Raw genomic sequence first — 25,332 nt, 5'->3', positions numbered from 1 at the left:
TGACGAATCAGGTAAAGACAGATAAGGTCTGGATCAATTGGTGCTAAAGATGGCTTCTTTGGTTACATATTTTCACATAATGTGCAAAATAAAGTATTGTGATTCGGTGGAAGTCAACCCTGTACAGGGGTCAAAGACTCATGAGTCTCCTCAATCCCTAATGCAATCCTGTATTCTTTTTTGATCGGAATCAAAGCAGTCAAATTGATACGTTGGCGTGTAACACACTAACATACATCTAATGGTGAGCCGGCACCCTAAGCCAAGCTTGCTACTGCTGAATCAAACAAGAGATATATCTTTACCATGTTCACTAAAAAGAGCAAAGGTTTATTAACCTAACAAGAGTAGTGAAATTTAGGGCTCCGAACCAAACAAATATTTCCCAAGGAATACAAACAACAAGAGAATACATGAAACAAGAGAAGAAATCGTGCATACATTTATGGTGTAAGCCTTAGCCTCCGAGAAGGCTACGTTGTAAGCCATCAGTTAATAATTTACAGAGTAATGGGGGGAATTTCTTCTCAAAGCAACCATTTCAGCGACTGTCGTATTCCACATCCCGAGGAAGATCTCCCCACTATGTACATGGGAAATGCAGCTCGAATGTTTCACGTAGGTTGAATTCCAGACATACATCAGCCATTCTTTTGAATCTGCGAGACCTTGTCAGTATCCCAATTTAGCCGTTACTGAGCCGCCTTTTATACTTGCTTTGCACCAGACCGAGGAGGAAATCAGTAAATATATGTTCATAGCCTGGCATTTTACCATATCCTACAAGATTGAGAGAAGTATGTGAGGAGGCACTTGATGTCTTGTAAGTCATCCAGCAACTATTATGATTGAATTGTAATGGGACAACATGTTTGCAAGTAAAAGGCTGTGACTGTGCCTAATTCATTAGTTTTTCAATCATTATGAAATCGAGATTGTAGCATGCCAATGATTGTACATATAGGAAAGGATTGTCAGTTTTGTAGGAAATAAAAAATTCTAGTAAATTCTTAATGGTTGACAAACACAGATTGTACTATTAATGTAAAAGAAACCTTAGCCTGAATAACAGAAAGCATTAACTTGATATTTTCTTCAAAACATGATAAGCAACATAAGTGAAGTTAATATGTATGAAAGTTACATTCTAATATACCAATAACCAAAAAAGAGTACTATCTGAAATATAGTGTATCACTTCTGTGCTTGGATAAAACGTAAGTATATTTTGCTTTTTACTTGCATGTTGCTGAAAAATCATGGCTGGCTTGCGTATTTCATGAGAAGTTAGTGGATTATTAAGAAAGACATAGTGGAATTAAAGGTTTATATAGATGATCAGTTCATATAGGAAAAAAAATCAAGTAATCACTTGCCAGGAAAATAATTGATATCTATGACATAAAACCGGTCTCTTGTCAAGTAATAACTTAATAAGAAGTTAGTTCCTAAATCTATCAATGATGGATATAAGAAAAATATAGTGGAATGAAAGGTTTATAGAGATGATCAGTTCATATAGGGAAAAAAAAAATCAAGTGATCACTTGCCAGGAAAATAATTGATATCTATGACATAAAACCGGTCTCTTGTGCCGTGCTCTCTGATCATATCTAAGTTGAATAACCGGAGACCCTACATATATCAGAAAATAGACAGTATCAGTGCGCATACATCATATATGAAACAAAATAAATTTTGTTTCATATAATGTAATGCATCCATGAAGCAAAATAACAAGTTCAGCATACCAGACGACGGCGAAGTTCTTTAGCTAGCCTCTCGAGCAGTGGTCTTGGAGGAAGTTCTGTATTGACAGAAATAAGATATACTTTTTGCTCACAACACCAGTTGTTTTTAGACTAGATAACCAAAATAATTCGAGATGTCACAGATACCATACCAGCAATACCAGGGTCAAGGTCTGCATCATCTGCATTGGCCGCAGCACAAGAAACCCTTGGAAATCGAAAGACACCAGCATTATTTAATAGCTCACGCTTATTAACATCAGGAAGGGAAAACCTACGTACAACCCTTATCGCTTCGCCAACAACGTAGACCTTAAAGAGAACGCCACCTATATGTGTATGTATGTAACGGAATCAGTTCTGAAATTTAACAAGGTAATCAAACAATTGAGGCAGAAGGAAATCACAAGCTACCATGATTGACAAATTCCTGGAGAACCAATGGAGGCTCGAGCATTGATAAGGAAAAATGATCATACGCAAGAGATAGTTCATGAGACTTGGCACTTCCATCAACTACCAATGGTTTTGCCACTGCAGCATGCAGAAAGTTTAACCAAAAAGTAAGGAATTCTGTATTAATTTCAAAACGGATCTCAAAGTAAGTTGATATTGGAATTGTCATCAAAATATGTGATTGATTCAATGTGCTCATGAAAAGGTACACCCAGAGTAAAAGTGTACAAAACATGAAGTTACAGACTTCAGATGTGTACTTAAAGCACATTATCTATCAATAACAAAGAAGAATTGAATGCCAAAAATTGGAGCAAAATTTATCTGTTGGAATTTTAGCAAGCCCTAAAATTAAGAAAGAGTTTAACAATTCAGGAACATTTCAACAGGCCCAAACTTATGCATATCCAGTCAAACAACCCTCAACCTCTACTATGAACTATGGGATATTAGAAGATTTTGAGACTAAAGATCTACTCAGTCAACTAAGACAACCAAAATAAGTTGCAATCAACCTTGAATTTTGCAAGTGGTTGAATTGAGACAACAGATCTTTTTTTCTCTCCCCATCATTCCAGAAAGGCTATAAAATCTGAATTCAGCTTGCACTACTCTGTTAGGATTCTTCAGGTAGGAGAGAATAAAAAGGAGATAAATAAAAGACAATATCTGTCTTCTCTTCAGTTCAAGGGAAGAGAAAAGAATTACCCTCCGTAACTTCATCAAAACTTCTATAATTAAGCACAAAATCTGCAAACTGCCTTTTTCTCTGGGTGCTTCTTCTACAGGCTCTTCCACCTAATGACTACATAGGACCTATGTGGTTGCATTATGGTTAGGATATATGACCAAATACCCAAATAATTTCTGTTGACAAAGCTCAAAGATGTCGATCTCTATCAGATATTCAGCGTAAAACAGCTTACCTGAGTGTTGGAGATGATGAATGAAAGAAAAAGTTGCATCTGGACAGTGCCAAAACTTTTGGAATAGTCCTGTTTATGTCTTCTAAAGGTACATCAGAAACACAAGAAAAATGACACACCTTATATTCTCTATTTCCTTAAAGATCAAGAATGGAAGAGGTAAAAAGAACTTGGCTATGGAAAGACTCATTTTCTATTTATTTCTCTATGTTTTCACTGGTTTCTCTCCAAAAAATTTATGATGAATAGGAGAAAATAGTAATTCCCATTCTCTCAATTCAAAGAAAGCATACAATATTAACCAGTGTATTGCAGGTGGTGGGCGGTAGGGGTGTAAACGAGCTGAGCTTAAGCAAGCTAGGCCTAACTCAGCTCGGCTCGACAGCCAAAGTTTTTCAGCTCAAGCTTGATTTGAGCTGGAAAAACTCAGCTTGGCTCACCTCCAACTCGGTGAGGCTCAAGCTCGACTTGACAACTCGAGCCAAAATGGCTAATAACTCCATAAAACACCTAAAATCTTAGGAATTTGTTGATAGTTGGAATAAATTTTAATTTGATCCACTTAAGCCAATTTTGATGCCTCTAGCCTATGAATATTATGATGTTCCCTCCCCTCCGGTTAGTGAGCCATCCACCCCTCATTGCCTCATCCTATGGGAGCTCCCTCCGCCCGACTTCCTCAAGCTCAATATCAATAGCTCCTTTTCGAGTCCCAACAAACTTAGTGGAGCATGCTGCACCTTGCGCACCCCAATAGGTTCCCCGATTAGTGTAGAATGTCAGCATGGATTCTGCCAATCCACCTTGGCTGCCAAAGCAATCGACCTCTACAAGGCACTTCACTTTCTCCACCAGCAAAAGACATCTCACCTCGTCATCAAAAGTGATTCTCTTTTATTAGTCAACATTTGGAAGGGTCACCATCTAGCTCCATGGGCTACCACTGCTATCATTGATGATTGTTTGTATCTTTTATCTTTCTTTCCCTTCATGTCTCTCAACCATATCTATCGTGAAGCTAATCAATTAGCTGATTAGCTTGCTAATTATAGTAGGAATATAACTTTCAGCTACACCTGGGAGGGCTCGTTTCCCTCCTCCTTGTTGCCTATTTTGGTTGCTACTATCAGCAGTGCTTTGTGTACCAAGGGATCTTAAGTAATATATTCACTATTTTTTTAAAAAAAAAATATTGCAGCATTATTGGGCAAGATAAAAGACGTGTTAAATAAAACTGGTGTAAAAAGAAAATAGATATTGGTTCACCTAATTGGCAAAAAAGAAAGATAAACAATCTACACAATAAAGAGGGTCAATAGTTCATAAAAAGTTGATGCATTACCATGTACACATAGATTGATGATAACACTGAGCCAAGAGAGGATGATAATAAAATATGAGAGCAATGCAAGAGAGCAAATATATGTATAGAAAGCAGGACAAGATGAGAAAAATACAAAGATTTAGATCAGTTCATATACATGGAGAAAGATAATATGAGAGCAACAGTTCTATCCCTAGAATTTTTAGTGTTACAACGAAGTCTAAAAATATTAACCAATGGATACATATCTTCAAAAAAGGGGTCGTACAAAACTTTTATCAAGACAACTCTAAAAAGAATTAAAATTGCAAAAAAAAAAAAACATTGGCAAGGTTATTTGTAATTTTTTCTTTTACAACTATAATCCTTTTAATATAATTGATAATTTTTATTATCATACTATAATATATACTATATAATCAATAGGGTCTAGTGTTCTACCTCCTAGTTCAAATGGTATTATTACTAAATATCTTAAGTCAGAAGTAGATAAATTTCACACTTACATTAAGACATTTAAACAGTATCGAGATAAATTTAGTTGTACACAGATATATGCTGAGTGAGGTACACAAAACAAAAAAAAATAATTAATTTCTTAGTGTACTCAGCATGGGAAAAATATTTCTGAAGTTTGTAGATGTTCATTTCAAAAGTACTAATTATGTCAATTGATAAATAAGATGGTATAAAGAAATAGGGAAGAAAAGAGAAGTCCAAGTGGTTACTAATTATGTAGCCAATTATAAAGCTGCTGAAAATTTATTTATGATAAAGAAACCTTATTTATATTAGACGTTATATACTACACACTATATTGATCTCATGTTAAAGGACATATTGTAAAAAAATTAAAATTAACATGATCATACATGAAGGTCAATGATTGATAAATCTTATATACAACCATAGTTGTGTTCTTAATTTACTTAGACAGATAATTAATAATAAGGAGATCATTAAACCTGGTCTCACTAAATTTGCCACTCATTTTTTTTAGCATTAAAAAATATTATGTGTTACAAAGATAATATTACTCGGATGTTTACATCACAAGAGTGATTTACTAAAACTAAGAATATAAAACCTAAAGATAAAACTTTAGCTGAAACTTTGAAGAACATGACTCTTGAAAATACATTTGAGATGATATTACAATTATCGCAGCAATATTTGAGCCTCTTGTCAAGGTATTACGATTTGTAGATAGTGATAATAAGACTAAGATAGCTTTTTTATATGAATCAAGGGGCATAGCAAAAAAAATCAATCAAAAAAAAGTGTGGGCAATATGAAGTAGTAAAAGATAATTGATTCCAGATAAAACAAACTACATAGAGATATATATTTAATAAAATATTTACCTAAAGGTAGTGTTAGTCCAGCCTTGGTGACTACAGCTGGTATGGAAGATGGATCTTTTGTGATGACTAGTTGCCTAGGAACACCAACTTTACCTGCAACAAATCCCCTGCACCATTATGACCAACTTTTGGAGAAAAATAAATCAGAAGCAACATTCCTTTATAACCTAGACTAATCGCAGCACACGGACAAGAGCTTGAATTGCATTTAAAGATGGTCATTTTGTGCCTCACAAAAGGAAATAGAAATCTAAGGTTAGATGGAACTACATAACAATTTTTGGGCAAATGACTGATGACCTTTCTTCAAAGATAAGGTCTAGTTTAGTGATCTATCGGTAACTACAAGCATCTATTGCAGTAATAGATCCCAAAAGATATACATCATATCTTCAACACAAGGACCTCAAGAAACAGAGAATGAAACTGCATTGAAGAATGATTGGTTGCACACTTGCACCTAAAGGTGCATAAAGCAAAAAAAATTAAAGTCGCCTGTCCTGAAAAGATGATAACCCAATAGACATTCTAAGAGGCTGATGAGACATAAATTCTGGTGAAAAGTACCGTAGTAATCTGATAGATTCAAGTCAGCTACTTCCTGAAGCATCGACTGCCGATTGTATAAATGTCGTATAGCATCTGGCGGGTCAAGAACAGTCACATCTGGATGTTTTTCCCTATAATCCTACACGAAAAAGAAAAAATAATAAAGAACTGGATATGTCAAAATGATAGTTCAACTAAAAGTACTACAGACAGATACATTTTGATATGATCTACCTCAATAAGGTTGTGAATCCAAAGATCAAAATAGAAATACAAATAATTATTATATAAGTGCCTAGTGTATCAGAAGGTTGTTGTAGTAGATACAAAGAAGCCCTAGCACTTCACATAAAAGATTAGGAGGATTTAATATATACTTACTAGAACACTCAGGAAAATGTCAATTGATTGAATACTTGTAAAATCTAAGAAATATATATATATATATAATTTCTTTAATCTAAACCATCCTATCATTAATTATGAAGCATGTAAAGAGAGCAGCCAACAAATATTTTTAGATGAAAATAAGTGCTAAATTCTAGTATCTTCTGGTGCATCAGTGACTAATTCAGCATTAGTTCATAGTAGACAATCCATTCAAGTTGGCAGCATTATTAGAACACTAGAAAAATTTGTGGCAAAGTGGACAACAAGAGATATAATAAAGAGTCCCTGCTAGATGATGTATGCTTTTCATGCTGGTGTTTGGGATCACTAACCTCCAGAATTTGTTGCCATTCTTTTCCAGTCAACTGGAGGAAAAAAAAAATCAAGAACAAAGAGTATCAGAGATTCAGGAGAAAATTATCTTAGAGGTTCTAAAAATTTGACAGGTATATCCTGGCAAATAATAAAAAGGTAGAAAGGGATTGATTTTATTTTCTACTGTAGGGAACCACATAAGATGTGGCAAACAAATGTTATAAGATCCACAAAAGGACAAGAATGACAAATCAAAGAGCAATGAGTTACCTTGTGCAGAACAATGTCGAAAGGGCCTTGCTCTAAAAGTGGGCGGCTTTGGTCAATTGCAACAAATAAAATACCCTTCTTTCTGCACCAAGGTTTTGAAAGGCTTACACAGATGAGTGGTTGCAAAAAAGGGAAAAAACAAAGAAATAGAAATATAATTCATCGCCTATAGGTACTGTCAGAAAGGCAGAAAAAACATATCTTCATAATAATAAGGTAATACTTCAACTGTACCAAGTTAAAAATGGTATTTACCTAGCACCAAAAGGATGCAAATGGTGCAACTGATCTCTTATTTGTCTAAAGTAACTTTCATTCTATGTCCTTTCCCACTGTTGTTGGTTGTGTCATTGTTTCAATGACTCAAAACTAACAACAAGATGCGGGCAATGAGAAGCCTTACTGTGACAGCCTCACTAATTGAAGTCCCCATATATTAACTAATTATCAAGGAACAAAGAAGAATAGTTATTTAAACAAAGTTACAGTTTCAGATTATACAGTTCCACCTAAAATTTAACTTTTCCTAAAAAATGATTAAAAAATAGAATTTAAGTATGATGGGCATGGCACCAGCAATAGCAGCAGTTGCAACTAGAGGATTCATTTGCCCCACTATTTAGTCTTGGCTACACTAGTATAACACTATGTATATAATAAATTGAACGCCATTGTTAACTAAAATACAGAGAAGTCTAGGCTGCACAAAACTCACAATTATGATAAGAAAGAAACCAAAGGCCATAGCCCACGGAACTTATAGAACAATCATTCATCAAAGAAAACAGCACAAATAATGCGATGGGAGAAATTAAGTAAATTATGGCTTTGGAACAAAGTTCTTGGCCCTAAAAAGCAAGTTAGTAGGTCAGCTAGATTTTTCAGCCTACATTCTAGACAATGATCAAATAAATATAACAAGGGAGGTACCAAAAGTTCTTTGATTGAAACCAAGGTGATTCTGCAAACTTTAGTGAGTACTTGGAACAGTCTCACTCTGGACCGTTCTATGAAGTGGAAAGTAAGCAAACCATGAAGAAGTATAACAAATATTATCTACCAATGAGAAGTTATTTAGGAGGAAGTTATATTTCTACAGAGAATTGGGGCCACATTCCTGATACTAAGATTACCGATGACCAAAAGCAAACCAATACCCAGGGTCAAGAATATCGCCTACAAAGATGGTGGAATAAACTGTTCTTCTACCCACAAGGGATAATACAGCGAAACATGGAGGCTGAAGATAGCCTGATAATTGAGTTGGAAACTGCATTATCCAGCCTAGGATGGAACTCCCATGACTTGCGCTCAAAAGAAATGGATAAGCAATGTTTCGGAAAAGCTGGAGACAGTTTTCAGGAAACTTCCAGCCAATAGGACAAAAAGGAAAAGGAAAAGGGGATACAGGCAAATAAGAAATGAAAAAACTATTTAAAGAAACACCAAAACTATCGTTGATGAAATTATGAACATTGTTTAAGTCAAAATGAAAGGAACATGTGAAAAGCTTCCACATCAAAATTTGACTGGGATTTGTTTTAGTTCTGTTCAAGCATTATTCCTCCCAATCAAAATAAAAGGTTAAAACAACAAACGGCAAGTATGTATTCTCTTGCACACAAAAAGAGTTCTGGTAACCAGAGGAGACTATTACATACCTAAGAAAATATAAATTACAACAAGTCAAAAGAGAATAAAAGAATGATCCAAGTGAAAAATAAAAAAAAATAAAAACTTTCAATTTGGCAACTATAGATGTATGGCATATAACAACAGCACTTACAACAGAGAAAAAACATGGATGAGACAAATATGAAATGTTAAACCATGGGTACACGAGGTTTTGCATCAATAATATTATAGTCTAATACTATAATCTTGACTCGTCAAAAACTCCACGAATTACAATGTGCTAGAGCAAGTAGACCAAATATATTAAAACATGGGACGACTTTAATGTTTTACATGACATAACACTTCACGGAATAAAGTGTTACAATGTTTCAACGTCAACAATCACAGAATCATGAAAAGAGCATTTTAAATTCATTAGCCTGTCCTGATCCTGGTGATGTATATGTATCAGGAATATTCCAGCTCAGAAGTGAAATTCCAGATAAGTCATAATGCACCCTAAGAATAGCCAAAGTGGCAACTAGCTAATACCTATTCTCGTAAACTCCCAAGCAGAGTCAACGTTATGAATAAAAGCTACCAGTAAATAAAAAGCGAATATATTTACTGCAAGATACTTTTCGAATATAGACTCCTACCAGCCGTCTCCCAAGTTAAAATCAAAATCCACCGTTCAATACCAAAAAGACCGATTTTAACCTTCGTGTCGTCGTATATTCAAGTAACTTCCTAAATTGAAGTCGATCCTTAAATTATTGGATAACTTAATCGTATGGCTGAATGAACAAAAGAAAAGCATATTATGAAAAATCTTCTCCAAACATGACAAGGAAAGAAATGAAGAATTTGCAATCGAACTTTCTGGAGAAAACTATCCTGATCTCTGCTATAAAACAGTGGCTATAAAATAGAAAATTTTGATACCAATCTTTTGCAATTGAATCATTCCGTAAAAAAACGATTCTCATAAAGGATCAAAAACATGAACCAGACGAGGCAATCGGCATCTTAGTGTCTAGTAAATCATTACTTTCCTATTTTCTCAAAGATAACAATGGGAACTGATGAAAATTCCAATCTTTCATCTATTATCACAATCCATAACAACACAGAAAAAGGGAACAAAAGAATAATATCAAATCCAACGGTCGTTCGAGGATCAGGAACGCATTGATGCGTAAAACATTCGTCCGAAAGTCGACCTACCTAGCCAACCCTTCAAGCTTCGGCTGCAAGAAGCTCTTCACCTTCTTCGACGTCAGCGCGTACCCGACCACGAGCTTCTGCTGCGGCGGAGGCGCAGGCGCAGGCGGCAGAAAGGAGATGATCTCGTTATCTTTCTCCTCCTCATTCCTGCACGCGATTTCTGTGCTCAACCTCATAACACCAACAGAACCAAACCCTAACTGAAGCAACCCCAAAATAAGTCGCGCAGACCGATCTAAACCCTAGAAATCGTCCCTCCCTTCCACTTAGAAGGAGCAAACTCGTAAAGCTATCGATCGATACGATCGCAGCTCTCCAGCCGCGAGATGATAGACAAGCTCTCGGTGAGAATCCGAGATCCCAAAAGAGAGGGAGAGAGGAGGTAGGGGAGAAGAGGAGGAGGATGAAGAAGAGGAGGAGGACAGTTACCAGTGGCGAGCGAGAGAACTAGGCGTCGGCCTATTTGTAGCGGAAGCGGAATAAGAGCTCCTCACGAAGTGACTAAAAGGCCCCTCTTCTCTCTTCCCCCCCCCCCCCCCCCCCCCCCCCCCCCCCTCTTTACTACGAAACTGCCATTATGTTGATGCCTTCCCACTGACAAAACTGAAATTACTCTTCTGCCCCTATTTGGGTGTTACTGTTCACGCCTTGCTCTTCCACGTTCTCTTTGCAAGGGCTAGCGGTCGGCGACACGCGTCCAATGATCTCCGGCTCAAGGGGGGGGGGGGGGAAGAAGGTCGTGACTTTATTGTAAAAGACACCTCGATTTCACCCACTAACCTAAGCTCCATCGCGGCTGTAGTATACAGCAGGATCCCCTGCAATAGGGAAAGCAGGAAGAGAGTTTGCGATTCGTCTTCACGTGTGTGTCGGACTTGCACCACATGAGTGGGAACCAAGTGGAAGGAGGAGAATTTTGAGTCGTCCTTATCATGTCTCGCTGTATAAGACTCACACCCTACCACGGGGGTCAATGGCTGGGGACGATCGTACCTTTCTAATGACACCGCCGCATCGCGGTAGTGGCGAGCATGTAGGAACCACTTTGGAGGATCGGATGCAACGGCCATCGCGTATACGCGAAACTTCGTCGAATGGTTTCCTGAGAAGTATTCTATTTCCGCGACGTGTCCCTGATTCGTTTGGTAGTGAGAAGGGAAGAGGCGTAGATGATCCCTCGAGCCACTTGGTAGTGTTGACTTACTCCCCCAACTTTAGGGGTAAAAAATAAAAATAAAAAGAATTTTATTTTAATAGGAGCCCACATAGAGTGCTGCTGATTTGAAGGTTAAATGGGCACAACAAAAAGAAAGGACTGGTGGTGGATACGGGTGTGTCTGCCAAAGCATTGTCTACAGAGTGGTACAAGTTTTAGGAGGAGAGAAATTTAACCCTATTTTTTTTTTTTGTAAAACGAAAAAAAAGATTTAGATCTTTTGGGCATCAATGGTTAGGTGTCTTTCTAAGATCGGAACTGTTCTCAAACGTGCTCAAGCTGGCAAGAGTCCCAGCTCATGGGGAGCTGGTGATCGGGGTTTGGTGAAAATTCTGCATGCCAAGTACGGTGTACTCGATCCGTGGGAGACCAAGGGTGATGCTTCTTAGATCTAGTGGTCACCCCTAGAGGCAGAGTCCAGTACTAAGTCCATACCCATTTTCTTCCTGCCCTCTTGGTGGGATCATTGGGAGTGCTGGAAGATGTCGGTGGCTCGAAGGGTGCATACTTTTTACTGGAAGCTGGCATAAAATTGGTTATCAAAGATGGCCTATTTATACTGACTGCACATTCGGCAGAGGTAAATTGTGCACTCTGTGGGCTGCACGGTGAAAGTGTGGACTATCTATTCTTTGCATGCAGATACTGCGTGAAGATGCTGGAGGAGTAAGCTCTTCTCACAGTGATTCCTGAATCAACCTTGATTGGCTTACCACTGAGGGACATTCTGACTCGAATCAAAAACTTTGACTCGAAGGTCTTATAGCCTCCAGGCTTTGGATAATAGGAGGAATGCTATCGTATCAAGAGAAAAGGTGAATTGGCCGAGGGTTGTTCAACTAGCAAAGGACTATGAGAGGATTGCCAAGAAGACCTCTCCGACTTCTACGGGGATGAGGACCAAGTGGATTGTGCCTGACTCGGGATGGGTGAAGTTGAACTCGGATGGTGGCATATGCCCATGTCGCCTTTTGGCAGCTTGGGAGTTGTGCTCAGATGAGCCTTCTTCTTTACAAAAGTCTAGGTGATCCGCAGTGGGTCTCTCAATGGCCATAAAAGAGTGTAACATGATTCATTGGAAGCAACTAAAATCCTGTGTGTGATATTACCTGCCCCTACAGGATCATGAATGTTGTAACTGAGTGTTTAAGGACCGGTAAGGAGCTTTAGCGATATTCATATGGTGCATGTGTTTATAGAAAATAATTGGGTTATTGATTAATTGAGGTAGGGATGCTTCCTCTAGTTTTCTTCTAAAATCTAATGACTCTATTCTCCTATATCTCAGTCATCTTCTCCATTTTGACACTTGCCTGTCATAAATATGTGAATTAATGATAGATGAATACATTAGCTCTTTATCTCTAAAAATAATAATAATAATTTTCTTTTAACCTCCTAATACTATCACTATTTTCTATACATGGCCATAAACTTCTTTTATATTTAATAACTCCCTAATATAAAGAGGCAAGTAAAGTATTTCTAATAGTTTATAGAGTATCATCGAAAAAAATAATAGTTCTGAGGTGAGAAGGGAATATACTGCTCTAAAAAATCTTAGATAGTCAAATGGCTCATATTATATGACTCTTTTTTATTTCGAATTCCAAGGGCACCGTCATTAATTTTTCATATTTCTTTGAAGAAGGTAATTCTCGCAATGGTCTTCTGGCAATAGTAATTTATTCAATAGATGGCATTTATGTTGAACTCTTAAAACACAAGTCTAAATCTGTCATAGAGGATAAGATTGGCCAATTAAGAGTACCTAACCATTTTTTTGGCATATTTTAGTAGCCCGAACGCTCCGCCTACTAAAAGACAATAACTTTATATAACTTTATTAGTGCCATGTAAGTTGAGCCCATTATTATATTGAGGCTATAATTATATAATAAGAGAGGTCACTATGCAAGCTTACCTAATGACTATGTTTTATATTCCTACTTAGTCTTCCATGAATAATATCAAACACATAGGTTGTAGTTGTGAGTAGTTATCTACATTGAAGTCAGCTATAAATCTTTTCTTTTTTCTACAGACGCCCCCTAGATCGATCACTGTCGTCAATCATCAATCATCATAGTAAGATAATTTAATCCTTATTAACACAATCTTAAATAGCTAGACTGACTGAGTTATGAGCCACAATATCAAACTACACGAACACAGTGTTTGTGGATAAGTTACGGCTATATTATAAGTCAGCTGTAATTCTCAAACTCCTAAATTTATACAAACACATAGGGTAAGCAAACTAGTTGATCGATCATAAGTCAATAAACTAATTATAGAACAAGTATATGAGTTAGTCCTCTCTAATATAAAATCTAGACATATCGCCAAACCTTTCTAGGAAACCGGCCAATTATAGATGAGTCAAGATCATTAATCCTACTCATCAAAATGGGCTCACCCATGCTCAATCTAGTTTTACTCAAATAGTTATCTCGTATCATGATGGGTTGATACATAAGGAACGGTAAGAAAGTGAACTAGCTGGAAAATATCAATTGGAATTGATAACCGACGGAAAATGACTACCAATTTGATGTGGATCTTTTGAGTCATAAACCTAATCAATGGACTACAAATCATTGGATTTTAGCTGCAATTGGTTGACGAAGAAAGTGATCAGATATGGTTGAGACGTGAAAATCGTGTAAGAATTGACGGGAGAAATAGTCGATTCTGATCAATTTTTTTGATCAAGAAAAGAAAAGAGAAGAAAAGAAAAGAAAAAAGAAGAAGAAGAAGAAGAAAGAGAACCAACTGGAGTTCACTCGTTGTCATGGAAGGGCGAAATTACCAATCGTCTCCGTGTGGATGAAGATCTTAGGAGCAGCTTTCACGCATTGGAAGGAATCCAATTGCTTGGATGTCCAAGGAGAGAAGAAAAATGGGAATGTTTTGTCTTAATTGTGGCAGTTGGAGGTGGAAGGAGTTAGGGTGCACACCTCTCTTCGATATTTCAATTAAAAAAATAAGGATTCTTTTTTCTTTATTTCTTAACTGGGTTAGATAATATAAAGTTAATCCTCTCTTCTTTATATATATATATTCATCATCATATCTCAGCATGATGTGTATTCATTCTATTATATTAACACAACATCATCTATTACTACTACAAATTTCACAGCATGAATGATTCGCCGTTATTGGTACGACCACGATAGCATATCAACTACATATCTCATATCCATTTTATGTGATTCACCTAATATCCCATAATAGATGCAGTATAAATATAAAAATATATGCTTGTTTGTCTTTTGTTGATGTTTATGATGTGCTGTTCTTGGATGCTTTCATGGACCAGATACAAAATTATAGAGCACTATTAGCAATTATAGGCCATATTATTTTCTCAAACTGTGGAACTACTGACCTTCGCATAGTCGCATATAGTAAGTAGTACTCTCCTATCCCTTGGAATATTACCGATTTAGGACCCGATTTATTTTCATTTATGTTAAGGGGGTCCGCTGTAAAATTTTGTCTCTTTCCATAACGTTGGACAGCAATATCTTTGGTTGTCGTAGAAGCCAATCCGAGAGATGAGGACAGGGGCGGGCGAGTCCTTTTCATGCTTTGAGCGGCTCAGATCATCGGCACCGTCCAATCCGATGGCTGGTGTTGAAACACTCGTGCAAAAATGAAATTAAAAGAAAAAGAAAAGAAATCTTTTTGCAACTGTAAAGATCCCAACAAGTGACATGTGGGGGAAGTCCATAGAAAGGACTTTTGGATGAGTTAGTTCTAGATTTCAAACATTACGAGGGTCCTTTAGGGAAAATTTCCCCTGTGTTCTTATCTCCTCCTCATTTTTCACGTGTGGTTGCAAACCAAAGTTATGACCCAGACCAAGTTGCAACGTTAGATTTTTTTTTCTTTTTAAAAGAAAAAATTAATGGAGCAATGAACAAAGTAAGTTACTATCATGAAATTAAACTATATTTCTATGACAGTAATTATATCTTTTTCCATCGCTATTTCACTAATAATGATTGCAACTTAGTGTGCACCAGAAAAGGTTTATTGTTTTAAGATTTTAACTGTATTTCTACGAGACCGGAAGCCTCGTGCACCACGAGTCCACGGCACCTTTCAGTTGTTAATTTAATAATTTTCCTCAAATCATAACTTTAGAAGTGAGAGAGAGAGAGAGAGAGAGAGATGAGAGATGAGATGTGTCTCAACTCTCAAGACTGGAGAGTGAAATTTGAGTCTTTCTCGCCATTATGTAGAAAAGGATGGTTTTGTCATTGACAAGAAAAATGAAGCATGTTGATCTGACATTAGTAAAAAAATAAAACTGTCAAGATTTAATGATAAGACTCTAAAGTTTCTTCTAGTATAATGCAAGTAAAGCTCCTTTGGTTGAAGCCATTGTCAAAAAGGTTTTGCCTTTTGATACTGTAGCTTGTTGCTTCATCAAACTTCTTCTCTTGGACTTATCACCTTTTGGCAAATCCACCCTTAGAAGTAACCTAAAAGCAACAAACTCTTTTTCCAGTCGGATGGAGAGTTTTTATCCGACAATTAAAAGGATAATAAAGGGCAAACAAGAAGGTTATAACTTGAATCTTGTCATTTAAAAGCAATGGCAAATTCAATTGCTCCTCCTCTTGATGCATTTAAAAAACTCATCACAACCAACTGATGATAACTTGTATATTTTGTCAGCTGTTTAAAATATCCAGATTACAAGCAATAAAGGTAAGCGGGTCTTTTTGTAAATACACTTGCAACTTTTATGGACTAAAGCAAATGGAGGGAGAGAGAGTTTTGAAACTACCTCTGTTCTTCATTCAGTTCTGGAAGTTTTACACATCTGTTGCTTCTCCAACAAAGAGCACCTTCTCATCCGTAAAGATTTGATTGAAACTTGGGTACTGAAGTTGAGTCCATATAGTGTTGAATGATATGCAGATGATAAGTTTTAAAGAAAGTAGATTCCATGCAAAAGAAGCAAGAAGAGTGTATCTCACAGTAATTGATTTCAAGCATCTTGGAGACTTCAAAGAATACACAAGGTCTTCCATGAGAAAGGCAGCAAAACTCTTTAAAGCAACTGACTATGAACTCATGAACACCAAGTTAAATTATATGATAAGCAACCTTATGGTTGCATGCTAATCCGATGTACGGCATACAAGTGTCAATGGATCAAACACAGATAATAAGATATGTCACTTGGCAAGTAAATGAACTGGAGTTCCGTGCCAAGCCTACAAAGATTAACAGAGAAAATATTAAGCAGTAAGTAGTACTAGCTTGAAGAGGCTATCTAAGGTAGAAATAGGCATTCATGAGTTGGTTGATCAAACAAGTCCCTACATGAAGCATTAACTACAAGCTGATATCAAATTAAAACAGTTAGGAAGATTAATCACAAATTGCAGCATTTCTGAATCAGGTATAGAGAACCCTTTAAATTGGTTACGTCAGAAATTGTAGGCCCTTTTCTACACTGCAAAGAAGAATCCAAAATGAAGATATCAGGAAAGGTCTCATGCCATTGCAGCCCATCCAGTGACTCACAATGGAGAGGAGAAAAGAGACTCGCAATCAAATAAATTCATTTTCAGCATTGGGCATAATAGGTGGATCATAAATTTTTATTACACATATAAAAAAAATTGATGACTCAGACGCACACACTGACATACACATATATATATATATATGGACTCAATTATATCAAACATTCACCAACTGGGTTCTGTTTATGATCACAACATAACAAACTGTGGTAGTATCAAAAGCTTTTCAATTCAGCCGAAAGATCGATTTTCACAATTCAGTTTCAAAGTCAGATTTGAGTGCCCATACTCTGTAGCAAGAATTATTCATGAATAGCAGATAATCTCTATTTATAAAGTTAACATGATATCAAGGTCCAACTAGATCAAATCTCATGTTGATCTAGATACCAGCAACCATCTTATTTCTTCATCTTATTATGATCAAGGAATAAAAATCAACAGAGGCATTAGACTACTGACCCTGAAGTCTAGTCAAGTGCATTCAATCCTATTATAAAACATTGACTTGCACAGTTCACTTTTAAGCAAAGCAGACATGGAAAAAGGATTTTCAGGATGGTTTAGCTCCAAATTGTTCATCAACTTAGAGTCACTAGTTCTCCAAGATCTCTGACTCTCCCTCAATCATTAGTCCTGATAGGAAAATTTTCAAATATAACATCATCCTTTGCTTGGGTAGTGCTACAGAATGTAAGTTACAACAATAGAGGAATTTATCAAGTTGTCATGAACCTCCAACCTCAGTACATCAAGGATATCCAGGAAGCAAACACGCAATTATGCTCTTTTAGCTCACATAGTGCTAGAAGTTCATAACATTTTGCCAACCAGAAAATAGTAAAAAAGCATGACAGGAAGAGGACAGTCAGAAAGGCATATTTTATCTAAAGAACCTATTTAACACCTGACATGAAATCTTTTTACAAAATTCAAGCATTTTCTTAAGTATTAGTACCAAAAGATAATTTATATGTTAGAGTACTCCATAACAATCTTGAATATAGACAGGATGACAGATATCTAAACTGTGATGTTTACAGCATGCTTCAGTAGTTGTAGAATTAAAAGTTGGCTCAAGTTGATAGCTTAGAAAAATGAAATGATGAAAGTAATAACTAATAATAGTTATCACTACTTAAAGATAAAATAAAACATAACAGAACATGACATGACATGACAGCATCCCCCAATTAGTTTTGCAAAACTCTTATGCCCAAATCTGCCCAAATCTTTAACTGACCTTATCCTAAATTTTTTATGGATGAATATATTGTAGAGCAATCAATGGCACAAACAAAAACTGTACAGAACTAGAAAATTATAACAATATGTATGCCTAAATATACCCATTTAAAGAGCAAGTTGTGACTCTATAAAGCCAATAAACCAATCAATCTTCTATATAATTATCTCCATGTCTATGTCAATCAAGCCAATTCCATGCACATCTAAGATATATCCCTGTGATTATTATATGGAGTCAAAAGAAAAAGATTGCTGAGTTGCAGAGAGGTACTAAGCAACTAAATGCCTGCTCAAGCACCAATAGATAAATGATTAGCCCCTTAATTTTCAAAAGGAAAAAGCTACGCACATATGCTGAAAAAGTGCTTAGATGGGAAGATAAGTGCCTAGATGGCTACTTTTACCATCTCAACCATTGCATCTTTAATAAAGATTCAAGTGTGCAAACAGAAAGAAACAATCAGAACTATTGTGACTTACTTGACCTTCCATCAAACTTATCTTACGGACGTCAACCATGAACTTTCTCTAAGCAATATACTATCTGAATTCTGAATTTTTCCCATTCTGAAATTACCAAAGAAAAGCCAAAGAGCGTAAGCATGAATGATTAATAATTCATAAATTGCATCAAATGTGCAAACCAAGATCGTACACAATGACTAGGTTAATACCTTGCTCCATCACATTCTAGATGACCTCGCATAGAGATAGATGAAAGCTGCTGTACAACGTTAAGATACTCAACCAAGAGGAAGCTACATTTACAACCATCAAATGCTCTGGAATTGCCTATCATCTCTGACACATGCCTTTACCAAGTCAACATTAATAAAGAACTTTAATTGCAACTATTGTAGAAATGACTTGTCTACAAACCCAAAAGCAACATATATGAACTTGAAAACTTAATGGTTGACAAAAGAGCACCTTACTCCACTTATACTATTTTGTCCAACGTTTTGGCATTTTATTATCAGTCGGAATATAAATTTTCATCTCATGACAAAAAAATGAATCATGGAAAAAACGTGAGTTCCTATACACCTTTACATGAACTTAGCTTTGATGTTGATAGCAAGTACAACCACACAAACATGATCCCTGATCATCACTCATGTAGTTAAATCCTCTTTACATGACTAAAAAAATGTGGAAGCCATTCTCTCAACACCAAACCCTCTGTGGGCTACAATTAACAAGCAGCAACAAACTTGATAAACCTGCCTTATAATATCCTTTTTGTAGCTCTTTCATCATCTTCTAACCATTTGGAGAAATTTTGGTTACTCACCTCAAGGAACCGCATAATATTCGAAGAAAAGAACTTTTATCTTCTATCACCAGGAACCATGATACAGTTTGCTATCAGATAAAATACAAACACCAGCAATTCAGATAATCCAGTAAGGCCCAACTGATTATTTGGAGAAAATTTTGCTAAGTGAGCTTAAAAGGCCACATAATAGTACTCAGACAAATAATTTGATCATTCTAAACAATTATGAAATCAGAACACATTTTTCTATTCAATAAATGAACATAACGAACCAATTTGTCTATAACATTCAAGAGCAACCAGCAAGCCACAGCAAAAACCTTGATCCTTCGGCCATTCTATATCAGGATATACTTTGTGCCAAAGAAATGAACATAATGCCCAATAATGCGAACAATACCCATTTAAACACACAAAAATCTAGCCCAAAAAGAAACAGCGAAAAGAAGTCTAGAGACAACCTGGGGAAAAAAACCATTTACCCATTTCAAAATGCGACCGTACTACAACATCCGGATGAGATTAAAAACAAAAGGAGGGGAGAGGCCAATACACCATCAGAGGCCGTAGATCCGTATACCCATCCGTATACATACATATATATATATATACGTATCTTACACCCAACTACCCCACTATACCAAGACACCGTTCCCATTTCTACTTCCTACTCGCCGTAAAAACAAACGTTACTACTATTTCTACTACAACACCTACTACTACTACTACTACTATTGCCTGGCTCCATCCTGTTTGCCTTCTACCGCAACGCCATGTACAGGGCCTACATTGACGAGAATACCCTTGGAGATCGTGGGCGAGGAGCTCCTGCTATAGGGTTGGAGTTGTCATTCGGGAGGAGAGGAGATGGGGAAGGAGAGGAGGTGGTCGCCGCCCCTGCCATTGGCGGATCTCTTAGCTCGGCTATCTATGATGGGTCCTTTTTATAGAGGTGTGGGGGATTTTATGGGGTCCCCATAGTAGTACGAGATGCCTTTTACTGGTGAAAGGAAGGAAGGGTCTCTTTTGCACATAACCACCCAAGTTGTAGCTAAATTGTGAAAACGCTCCTCTAGTTCAGAACAAGGGAAAATATACTTTAGAGAGTAACAATTGAGAAGAATAATTCTTTTTTTTATGATATACTTCTTTTAGTTTAAATCTCTCTCGTATCTAAGGTATGGTAATTGCAAATAATTCAAAAGGGGAGAGAGAGAGAGAGAGAGAAAGAAAGAGAGGATAAAGAGCAAAAACCCTTCTTTGTTTTTGTGTTGCTAGCGAGTTGAGAGACATTCCCTCCTTTGTCTTGTAGCTTCCAATTTTCTCTGTCCTTCCTTCTGCAATCACCAAGCACAAGTGGCACATAGTATTTGGACCAGACAATAACAGACACCCACACACCTCCCAACACCAGGCTACTTTCATCTGCATGATGCTCATAGATTGACCCACTGGCAATGGGTTCCACATATTTGATATTGCTTTAGGATATAGCCACTGTTGATTGGCTCTCCAAGATTTGATGCGACCTTATCATTGTAAACAAACAATTTCTTTTTTTTTTCTTTTTTTTTTTTTTGCTTCCCATGCCATTTCTACCCATTTGCATAAATAGATGGATATATGTATATATAAAGTGAAGCAAATCATCTTTGTCTGGTAGATGAGAGCAAATACAAGATACAAAAGAAAGAACTTTTCTCCCTTCTCTTTCAATCATCAACCATAGAATTGAGTTCAGAGTGAGACAAATTCAAGAAACAGAGAATTCACTCTGTTCATCTTGGTCTGCAGTACTAAAAATGTTTTGGAATAAAATGGTTTGTTGTATATGGATTATTTACACATGCAAGAAGCTAGTGTAGATGTGGTGAAAATTTTAAGAAAAACTTCTATCAGGCCCAATGAATGATATGAATTGTCATGATCTCCACAATAGTCCTTTTCGTCGTCTTTGTTGCTGCTGCCATGATGCTAGTATTACTGTTATAATTCATTGGTACTACTTTTTACTACTACTGCTGTAGCTGCTACTACTACGAACATCATTATTTTCGTTTCAGTGCTTACCTTTAATTAGGTAACCCTCGTCGGAGGTACTTGTAACTCTATGCATTTAGGTAATGAGTCAATAGCAGCCTTCAGCTTCGTTGTAAACATCACTGGTTGTCAAAATGACTGGATGTTAGGCATACAAGCAATCTAGAAGTATCCCAGTGTGTTACATTTAAAAGGCATAAGAGATTCCTCTTCACTTTTAATTTTGTTCTTCAACTTTGGAGGCTTACTTTGTTCCTCATTTCTTTTAAACTATTTTTCAGGAGATAGAGAAGAGGTATAATGTTTTAGGAAACATCGTAACCGATCATATAATTGAATGTGATTGCTTCAGCATACTTCTCCATAACTATAACCCTTTCAGTTCGATCTTCAAATCTAAAAACTCTTCTCAGAGAAGAAAAAATAAAGAATTTCTTAGCTATTCATCTTTCAGAATCATATAACTTAATTGCAGAATGAACCAAGCACATGATATAGAATACAGATGCTATGGAGCCCTTAAAGAATATAGCATTGCCACAAGGAAGAAGAAGATACTGCCAGTTAAAATGAAAAAGGTACATTTATTAGTACATTTGTGGCAGATGAGACAACAACTTAAGTGCTGTAATTCTTACACATTCAGAAAGAGACAGCAGAAGGGGCATAAGTAGGAATAATTCATGGGACCTTCAAAAAAGGAGCCCTTACTATCTTCTAGAGCTAGGCCTGTTAATCCTTCCAACAAAAAGGACTTTTTTTTTATTTTATTTTTTTGGGGTCACTTTCAAGCTTTTGGTGACAGAGGTATTGGTTTGAAGTCCAATCCCTTCAGGAAAAGGGAGACATAGAAGGGGAAGAAAGGAAAATATTGTTGAAAAGTTGAACTTCCCCAGATTACCCCTTAATTTTAAAGAAAAAAGATAAGTTTTTTGGTCTGATCTCTTCCAAGAACACGGTTGACTATTTCGACCATGCAAAAAGAAGTGGAGAGAAGAGAAAAAGAAAGAAAAGAGAGAGCCCAGACAGCAAAAACAAATGAGAATAGATTGCAGGCCTATTTAGAAGGAGGAACTCTAGGTTACTCGGAAACGGCACTAAACTTTAGCCATACTATTTAGAAACAATGAGAAAAAGGTCCCACACTTCACATCCTGCAACTAAAACGAGTTTCTTCACATAAATTGCTTGAAAGCTGAGTTCAACTTCTTGACAAAATCCTTTGCTGTCATACAGAACTCCTCTTCAACCTGAATTAAATGAATAAAGGTTAAAGTTAAACTTGTGGGTCACCGACGGACTAATCAACGATCAGATTGAATTAAAATTAAATACTTCAAATGCTACAGAACTTATATTACCTGAGCCATCACAGTTATATCAAGAGAAGAGCCTGCAAAGGATATGACACTTGTGTTGATGACAGTAAGGTGGAGCTTCTCAATTTCTAAGAGTGCCTTCACCAATATACCTTTGTGGTTCTCGCAGTGAATCTTAATTAGTGCAGATTTTTGAGACATTTTTACCTCAATCTCTGGAAGTCTACCCCCTGGTCGGCAGCCGTCGGAGTTGTCATCGGAGGAGGGACTATCATCATGATCATGAGAAAGTTGAGACTTTTTGACAATAACTGCAGACTCAACTGTCCTCTTCACAGCCTGGTCTTCAAGAGCTTGCACCTTCTCTTGGAGTTGCTTTAGGTACTTGATTGCATCCCCAAGAACAGAAGCCTTGTCCATCTACATACATGTAGATCAAGGGAACTCAACTTACTAATTTGCTACTTCAAATGGCATCAATTTGTATGACTTGTTTCAGTTAGACTCAATACGAGTAATATAATTCTAATGCATGAGCCAACTTCGAATGACACAAACTAGCAAAGAATTGAAGAAGAAAAGATCAAAGACATACCTTCTTCAGACCGGGGACAATCGCAGACAGAGCGATAAATCTCTGGCTAAGCTTCTCCCTCCGCTTCCTCTCCGCGATAATGTGATCTTGGTTCTGAGGATTAGGCCTTGTCTTCTTGACTCCCTGCCCAACCATCATCTCGTACTTCCTCTTTGCTCCATTAGGAAATGAGATCTCCATCTCTTCCCTCATGCTCACAGCCCCCCCATACAAGTCTAACTGCTTCTTTGGCCCCTCCAGTTTGCCAAAAGAAAGGATGCTCGGCGACGAGGCATCTGCCACAGCAGCTGAGTTCTGCTCAGTGATGCAAGAATCCCAGCTGCTAGCTTTGAGGACTTTCTTGGGCCTCTCCATGCAAATGTTGCCAGTGATTGGATGGTATGAAGGGTATGATGTGTGGCTCTCAGAGGAGAAAGATTGTTGGAAATCCTGCCCAAGAGCTGCAGCAATCTCTTGATCTGTGATTTGATCAAGGGAGTCTGCCTCCCATTGACGGAAGAAGCTAGGATCATCCATCTCCTATAATACCAACATGCACACCAAAAACTTTAGTTCTAACTTTTAAGCTTATCTCAATCATTTGAGCATAAGAACTGAACACATATGTGATAGCCTCTTACCAAGTCAGAGAACCAGTTTGCTGCCATATGGAATGCCTTCTCTTCTCCTCTGTAGTGACACAAAACAAAACTCCTGCATGAATAACTCAAATCAATTGGATTCAAAACTATATCATTGTTTCAAACATTAAGATCTTGATCTTTAGCCTCTAGACGCTTGAAAACAGAAAACCAGCCAAGACCCACAAGATATATCCTATGCAAAGACATTAACTTTGAGAGAAATTGGTAGGCCAGGGAAGGAAACCTACCTATGGAGATGGAAGTTCCTTCCCTTTTTCTCCACCTATGTGATATTTGGTCTAAAGCTTTCTTCTTCGTATGGGAGTTCCCACCTCACCAATCTATGTTCAGTTGGAAACCTCCCCCCTTTTAAAGCCATGAAGGATCCTTCCTCCTCCTTTCCACCTCTCTCCAGACCTTCTATTCTTTTCTTTTTCTTTTTCTTGATATTTAAATAGTTTAGAAAGTAGAGCGATTATTGAGTAGTAAATATGTCACAAAGATAAATAAAAAGATTTATATAATAACAAGCAATAGTTTCAAGAAAGCTCTAGATATAATTGTTTTTCTATTAGTTATCATTTATTACTTCATTCTAGCATCAGCAAGCATTATATGAGTTTAGTGCCAAAATGATTTCAGGTGGATAGCTATAGCTAGTGATCAAAAGACAGATTAGTGCTCTAACTTTGTTGTTACAGTAATTTACTTGGATAAAACAAATAAGGCAAGTATTCCATGTATTAATAACACTAATTTACCCAAATTTTGTTGCATTGTCTGATGAATGGAACCTAAAAAGGTCACAGGAAAAGACAATTTTAATGCCTGGACATGTACCTGAAGTATAATCTAATGAGAGAAATTAGAAAAAAATAATAATTAGGGGTATAATTGGTGATTGTTAAACTAAACATAAGATGCACCTGTCTAAATACTACCTTAATCTCTCTTGGTTGGTTTAGTGGGCCCTTAATTATCATTTGTTTAAATCAATCATGCTGCTTTGAATGCAATAATTGATTCTTTCATCAGAGTAATCTGAAGAATAGGTAAATGAGTCTGCAAGATTTTTGTTTCTTTTATATATTTATATATTTACTCAGAGAAGTGAAAGTTTAACAATATTTCAATTAAACTTGTGCTGCTAGAAATTAAATATTGAGAATACTCACATAACATGAGCCATTTTTAGTTTAGTTGATCTAATATGCAATAGAGTAAGTTCATAGCTTATCAAATATAATCTTTTCAATTAGTTGATTCACATC

General features: G+C 36.7%; 2 protein-coding genes across 4 annotated transcripts; both read right to left on the bottom strand.

Annotated features, from left to right (window-relative positions):
* Window positions 1–296: 296 nt before the first annotated feature.
* Window positions 297–10,637, bottom strand: LOC140773319 (inositol-tetrakisphosphate 1-kinase 3). Of its 2 annotated transcripts, none has more exons than XM_073115805.1 (10): window positions 10,619–10,637; window positions 7,346–7,427; window positions 7,093–7,125; window positions 6,389–6,509; window positions 5,822–5,914; window positions 2,166–2,285; window positions 1,904–2,080; window positions 1,752–1,807; window positions 1,551–1,635; window positions 297–780 (listed from the first exon to the last, which is right to left on the bottom strand). In XM_073115805.1, the coding sequence occupies exons 4-10, from the start codon at window positions 6,429–6,431 to the stop codon at window positions 686–688; spliced, it is 669 nt and encodes a 222-aa protein (XP_072971906.1). In that variant the 5' UTR covers window positions 6,432–6,509; window positions 7,093–7,125; window positions 7,346–7,427; window positions 10,619–10,637; the 3' UTR covers window positions 297–685. The 2 variants fall into 2 exon arrangements, with proteins under 2 accessions (XP_072971906.1, XP_072971905.1); XM_073115804.1 differs by lacking the exon at window positions 10,619–10,637 and adding an exon at window positions 10,190–10,612.
* An 11,337-nt stretch (window positions 10,638–21,974) lies between these two features.
* On the bottom strand, window positions 21,975–24,457 carry LOC140774058 (transcription factor bHLH18-like). Of its 2 annotated transcripts, none has more exons than XM_073116895.1 (5): window positions 24,310–24,411; window positions 24,059–24,107; window positions 23,439–23,957; window positions 22,886–23,263; window positions 21,975–22,774 (listed from the first exon to the last, which is right to left on the bottom strand). In XM_073116895.1, the coding sequence occupies exons 2-5, from the start codon at window positions 24,083–24,085 to the stop codon at window positions 22,700–22,702; spliced, it is 999 nt and encodes a 332-aa protein (XP_072972996.1). In that variant the 5' UTR covers window positions 24,086–24,107; window positions 24,310–24,411; the 3' UTR covers window positions 21,975–22,699. The 2 variants fall into 2 exon arrangements, with proteins under 2 accessions (XP_072972996.1, XP_072972995.1); XM_073116894.1 differs by having other exon boundaries at window positions 21,976–22,774; window positions 24,059–24,131; window positions 24,310–24,457.
* Between the last annotated feature and the right edge of the window lie 875 nt (window positions 24,458–25,332).

Source organism: Typha angustifolia, chromosome 13 (genome assembly GCF_048772165.1).
Source record: "Typha angustifolia cultivar Huaian chromosome 13, ASM4877216v1, whole genome shotgun sequence".
NCBI lineage: Eukaryota > Viridiplantae > Streptophyta > Magnoliopsida > Poales > Typhaceae > Typha > Typha angustifolia.
This window is presented reverse-complemented; position numbering and strand designations above follow the sequence as displayed.